Here is a 5,333-nt window from a genome sequence, read left to right on the forward strand (position 1 = left end):
ATATGGAATGCTACGGGTCGCGGAAGATGTAAATGCACTCATTATTATCACTTTCACAGTCCCTGTTCGTCCCATGCATATAAGTCTGACGGGTGGGGAAAATGAACATTTATCCGAACATTATCCGTATAAAACTGATAGAAGGATAGAACGCGGAAGACGGTTCGAGGACGATAGAAAGATGACGGAAGAGAGACGCCGAAAGCTTGCCTAACGTATCTCCACCGACGGACCGCCACGACTCAAGACCACCTCTGAAGAAACTGGCGTTGGCCGAAGAGGATGAGTTGGGTGTTACCTGCCCACCCTTGTCGGTGAAAAGTGGTCTGGAAGAATGGGATTCCGACAATGCTACCAGTGCGCGCTTACTGAACCCTGTAATGTCCCCCGGATACTGCTCCCTAGTCCAAGAGGAGTCCGCTGGCCTGGTTCAGAGAACGCCTACCTGGAACGAACCCCGTGTACCCAGGCACACAGTGATCGCTACGATTACTGTAGCGAACGGAGGGACACGAGACCTGAAGCACGCGTACCTAGAGTATACGCGGGGGATAGAAGAAAGCGAATGAACAGCGACGGATCGTTTCTTCCGACAACTTCAAGAGGACCAAGCTCGCCTCTTGGACTCCCGGGAAACAAGACTCGTCGAGATGGCTGAGAACATGACTCGAGCAGCCGAGGCACATGAACTCCATCGACAAGGTGTATTCAATGAAGCTCTAACGTACCTTCGAGACGGGCTCGCTCGGGAACTTGAAGTGGCCCGTGCGCAAATGACGAATGAAGCAAACGAGGCATTCCACGTCGAGGTGAAGAAGAACGAGAATGAATGGACCTCCCGGATGCAGGACCTTCAAGAACGGTTGACGTCGGAATGGGAAAGCCAGAAGGCGCTTATCCTCCGGGAAAGGATTCTCAGGTAGCTATGCTAACACAGCAGTCCGCCGAGAAACTTCGCTCGATACGAGCGGAGGCAGCTCACGCCATGGAAGTCCGCCACATGGAGGAGACCATTCACCACGAAAGCGCTCTGAACCAGTTGCGAGAAGATCTCCGTTCAGCGAAGCGAGCACACGTGGAGGATGTCCAGCTCTTAGCGGGGGAATCTCGGAAAGACATCGCAACGTCGGAGTCGGTTTACGAAGCACGAGACGAACAAAGAGCCCAGGAACTTGCCTCCTCTCGGGCCGAAGTACTCATGAAGTCAGCCGAGCTGGAGCGAACGAATACGGCCTTACACGAGATTCAAGCAGCTGGACTCGTTCGGTCCGAATGTGGGAGTTGCCCTGTCCTCCAAGAAGAAATCCAAGTCCTCCAAAGAAGGATTAGAGCGCTCGAAACTACTGTCAGTAACGAGGTCAACCGAACCGAGGGACTTGAAGCCTCCCTCGCCGAGGCAGGCAACTCACTCCGCGTCAGCGAACAGTGCACTCGAGAAGCCGTCGAACAGCTGGACCATGAGAGAGTTCAATTCCAACTGGCCCTGCAGGAACAACAAAAGAGCCGGCTCGACCTTGAGCGGACAACAGAGGATCGAGTCCGTGTCATGATTACGGAACGAGAATCGAAAGGAGCCGAAGAAGTACTACTGGAACGGACTCGAGTCGAGGCCGAACGAGGTCAGTTAACTCTAGAGCGTGCAGCAAACGAAGAAGTCTTGGCGCGTATCTTTGAAGGACTGGCGAACCAAGACGCTAACATGCGTCTCCTCGAGGATGCTGAGGAACAATTGCGCAGTGATCGGGAAAATCATGAAGCTATGTTAGCTCAAGCCTACGCCCAACTTGGACGTCAGTAAACAAACCTCGAGATTGAGAAGCGCAACGCTACCCTCAAATCACAGGCCGAGCGCATTCGACCGAGCCCGATACTGACTCCCTACGGTACCCCTTCAGCCTCTCGGAAGGGATCTCCCACGAAGGGTGCCTTCGTCCACTTACGTGTCAGCCACCATGGCTCCTGGCTCGGTCTCCGTAGTCTCGACCCCTCGCCGAGCCTTTGATTACCTCGAACGTCCACACTTCATGCAGCAAACCGAGACAATCACAGAGTCCACATCGATGCAACCACCATTGTATCACTACCCGGTGGTCGTCCCACCCGTTTCAGTGGCTCCGCCTCCGGCGACACGTCCAGAGTACAGCATGTTTGGTCAAACGGGGAAAGGACCTCTCAATATGCCGAAACCGGGGAGTGCGAGCTTCGACAATGGGCCCTCTAGATACCCCTCGGCAAATCAAGGAAATTCTGGCCGACAACCAGGCCAAGGACCCAGCGGAGGGCCTGGAGGAGACCCTCCCCATGATTCCAACGGACCTGGGGGATACAATCAAGGTAGCAATGGGAGGTTTTCTGGACGACACGGAGGACCACCATCTGGACCTCCAGGAGGAGGGGGTGACTATGGAGGTGGAGGGGGACCGCCTGGAAACCCTTACCCTTCTCAACCCACCTCGGACGCGGCTCGGCGATCTTTGGCTCGGCAGGCAATGACCGATGCACGGAAGGACGCCGACGCCCCGAAACTATACAGTGTGGACCGAACGATCCCTCTCGAGCATTTCCTTGCCCGGTTCGACGAGCTACTTGAAGAGTACGACATTACTGAGACTCAACTTGTCCGCATTTTCGACGATCGGTTAACTTCCTCAGGGGTCCGCTCGGTTCAAGATTGGTGGGCCCGCCGCTGTCGTGACTCCGAACAAAGCTCTTGGTCTGCAGCGCGAGAGGCGTTCCGCAAAGAATTCATCCAGAAAACAATGAGTCGAAAGATGTCCGAAATCACCGAGAACGCTCGACGAAAGCGGACTGAGACAGTGCGTGATTATGCCTGGCGGATCGCCGACGCAGCGCGCGATGCTGGACTACAATCTGACCGAGCTGTAGTCATGCTGATCAACGGATGTGATGACTCCCAAGTCTCGAATTGTCTCCGAGGGGCCGCAACACGCCCCGAGTCGATCGAAGACAGCCTTGAATACTTACGATACCGCGATGTAGATCTCGATCGTCGGCTCGATGGCTTGCGGTCAACAGTGCGTTCAGTAAATGGCGAAACCACGGCTCCGACAACTCCCACGAGGTCGAACCGAGGGACACCACGAGCCTCGGCGGCCCCGATCAGTGACATCCAAGAACTACACGCTACTTTGTCACAAATGCGACAGGAGATGTCCACGATGGCGGCCCAGCAAGAGACGCTACAAAACGATCGCTTCTCTACACTCCACGACGTCGTGGCTCAGATTCAGTCAGAGCAGCAGATTCAGTCCGAGCAACCGGGTGTAAACACGCCTGTGCAACCGCCGCATCCGTCAGAACAAGGATGAAGAGACTAAGTCTGGTACGGTGGTGTGCGGACGCTGTCAGCTGATGGGACACCCTCGTGAAAAATGCATACGAATTTCGTGGTTTTGCCGAGTGTGTAGAACCAAGGGTCATCATCCCTCAGAGTGCACGGTACCTCAGCCCGAACGAACGGGAGTGTCGGACCAAGGTTTCCGTCGTCAGAGCTACGGACGATCTACACGCGGTTCCCGCACCAGCGGCATGGAGTGTTACTCGTGTGGCAAGCTTGGACACCTCAGCCGAGAATGTCCACAGCGAAACCGAACCTCGTTAACTACCCCGCAAATTGTGGCAGCCATCCAGGCTATGGTTGCCTCCGGTTCTCAAGACAACTCGCCGGGGATGGGCGAGTTGAACGAGGATCAACAATGAGGACGCAGGGATCAGGACCAAGCCGCCGGACGTGGCGTGTACCTGATCGAACCGAACGAAATAACATCCGACGACGAAGACACTCGGCTGATCGAGTCTGAATCTGACCCAGGATCCAATGGGTTGGGGGCACAGATCACGCAGCGGAGTCAATTCACAACCGAGTTTCGACATGAAGAAACTAGGTTGACCACCATGGGTGAAAATCCCGATGAGAACTTCCTGGTGAAGACCAAAGGGAGACGCCTTATCAAAGAAAGCGAAACGCGCACAGAAGCGTACATTAGTAAGGGAGAAGCTTGCTGGACGACGACAACCGACAACAAGGATCGAGTGGAGATCCAGGAAGACAGCCCGAGAGGGCCGGTTTGCGACGAGAAGGAGAAGAAGCCCGACGAGGCCGCCGCTCCGACCCGAGTGCAAGGCACATCCGCGACATGCGGAGAAGAAACAAGGAAGTTCCCGCTCTCAGCGGAGGAAGCGTGCCAAAGTGGCAGCATGCCCGCAACGTGCGGAGGAGAAACATTGAACAACCCGCAATTGGCGGAGGAGACGTGCCAACGTGGTAAAATACCCGGAATGTGCGGAAGTGAAGGAACAACAACGTCCTAGAAGGATCCTGAGGCGGGTGCGCAACCACTCAGGATCCAGATTGGAAGACGAGAAGGCGCCTCCGAGGAAGTCGAAACAGGCCAAGACAAAGACAACGTTGCTAATGGAGCGAGAAGATTACACGAAAATACTGCCGAGGGGGCGAGGAAGACAAACTATAATGCCGCCGACGGAGCGAGGAAGACGAAGCAGAATACCGCCGAGGGGGCGAGGAAGACAAACGGGGCGCCTGCTGATGAAGCCGTGCCTAACAAGATGGAGGATGCAATCAACGACTCGGTTCCCCAGGACCCGGTCAAGGTTGCACAAGTGAAAGTCGTTGAACCCTTCCCGAGGGTTGCAGTTCGACAAGTGAAAGACCCACAGTCAATGTCGGGCGAAAAGGGCCAGCTTCCCGCAGAAAAGCTACCAAGGGAGTGGAACAACTCCCCCCCGGTGTTCTCGCCGGAAAAAATTGAAGCTATCGTGCGGGGGGACTTCGATGGACTCGCCGACGCGAGGCACGTGGACATCGAAGACCGATTGTACCCGATTACGCAGAATGAATTAAAAGCACAGGTTAAACACCTACGCCTACCGTCGTCGAGATGTCACACACGAAGAAATAGCATCGGTCATCACGAATGCCCTACGCAGACCACTCACTGAGGCTGACAAGGACCTATTTCTAGCACCAGCTGATATTGACAACCCCCACCGATGGTTAGACTGGTTTGCTGGCGCGTTGGCAACTTGTGAAGAGTCGCGAAGGGCGGATCGTGGCTTCGAAAATGCAAGGGTCGCAATCATCGGCACTACGCGATGGTCACGGATTCACCGAACGGTGCTCAAAAGTGTCGACATACCGGGGCTAGGACCAAAACCCGAGTCACACTGTCCTTCTTCGGTTTCCCCGACAACAACAGAGCATCACATGTGCTCCTTTATAGCTGAAAACCTGGAGGAGCAGCTACGAAGGTCTCGCCACCGACGGAAGAAAGTGTCATTTTCGGGCTGGGAGT

General features: G+C 55.1%; 3 protein-coding genes across 3 annotated transcripts in view; all 3 read left to right on the forward strand.

Annotated features, from left to right (window-relative positions):
* Nucleotides 1–650: 650 nt before the first annotated feature.
* On the forward strand, nucleotides 651–923 carry H257_19150 (hypothetical protein; the record flags this gene model as incomplete). The annotated part of the gene is made up of 1 exon (XM_009848298.1): nucleotides 651–923. One exon carries the CDS (start codon nucleotides 651–653, stop codon nucleotides 921–923), a length of 273 nt encoding a protein of 90 aa, XP_009846600.1.
* Nucleotides 924–985: 62 nt separating this feature from the next.
* Nucleotides 986–1,798, forward strand: H257_19151 (hypothetical protein; the record flags this gene model as incomplete). Its single annotated transcript, XM_009848299.1, has 1 exon — nucleotides 986–1,798. The coding sequence occupies one exon, from the start codon at nucleotides 986–988 to the stop codon at nucleotides 1,796–1,798; it is 813 nt and encodes a 270-aa protein (XP_009846601.1).
* A 154-nt stretch (nucleotides 1,799–1,952) lies between these two features.
* Nucleotides 1,953–5,333, forward strand: part of H257_19152 (hypothetical protein) — a gene marked incomplete at both ends in the record, with an annotated part of 5,264 nt that continues 1,883 nt past the window's right edge. Inside the window, 6 exons of the mRNA XM_009848300.1 lie at nucleotides 1,953–2,151; nucleotides 2,222–2,409; nucleotides 2,487–3,313; nucleotides 3,429–3,657; nucleotides 3,736–4,301; nucleotides 4,365–4,856. Coding sequence (XP_009846602.1) covers nucleotides 1,953–2,151; nucleotides 2,222–2,409; nucleotides 2,487–3,313; nucleotides 3,429–3,657; nucleotides 3,736–4,301; nucleotides 4,365–4,856 — 2,501 coding nt within the window. The remainder of the gene's footprint in view (nucleotides 2,152–2,221; nucleotides 2,410–2,486; nucleotides 3,314–3,428; nucleotides 3,658–3,735; nucleotides 4,302–4,364; nucleotides 4,857–5,333) is intronic.

This window comes from Aphanomyces astaci (assembly GCF_000520075.1).
Source record: "Aphanomyces astaci strain APO3 unplaced genomic scaffold supercont1.377, whole genome shotgun sequence".
Lineage (NCBI taxonomy): Eukaryota > Oomycota > Saprolegniomycetes > Saprolegniales > Verrucalvaceae > Aphanomyces > Aphanomyces astaci.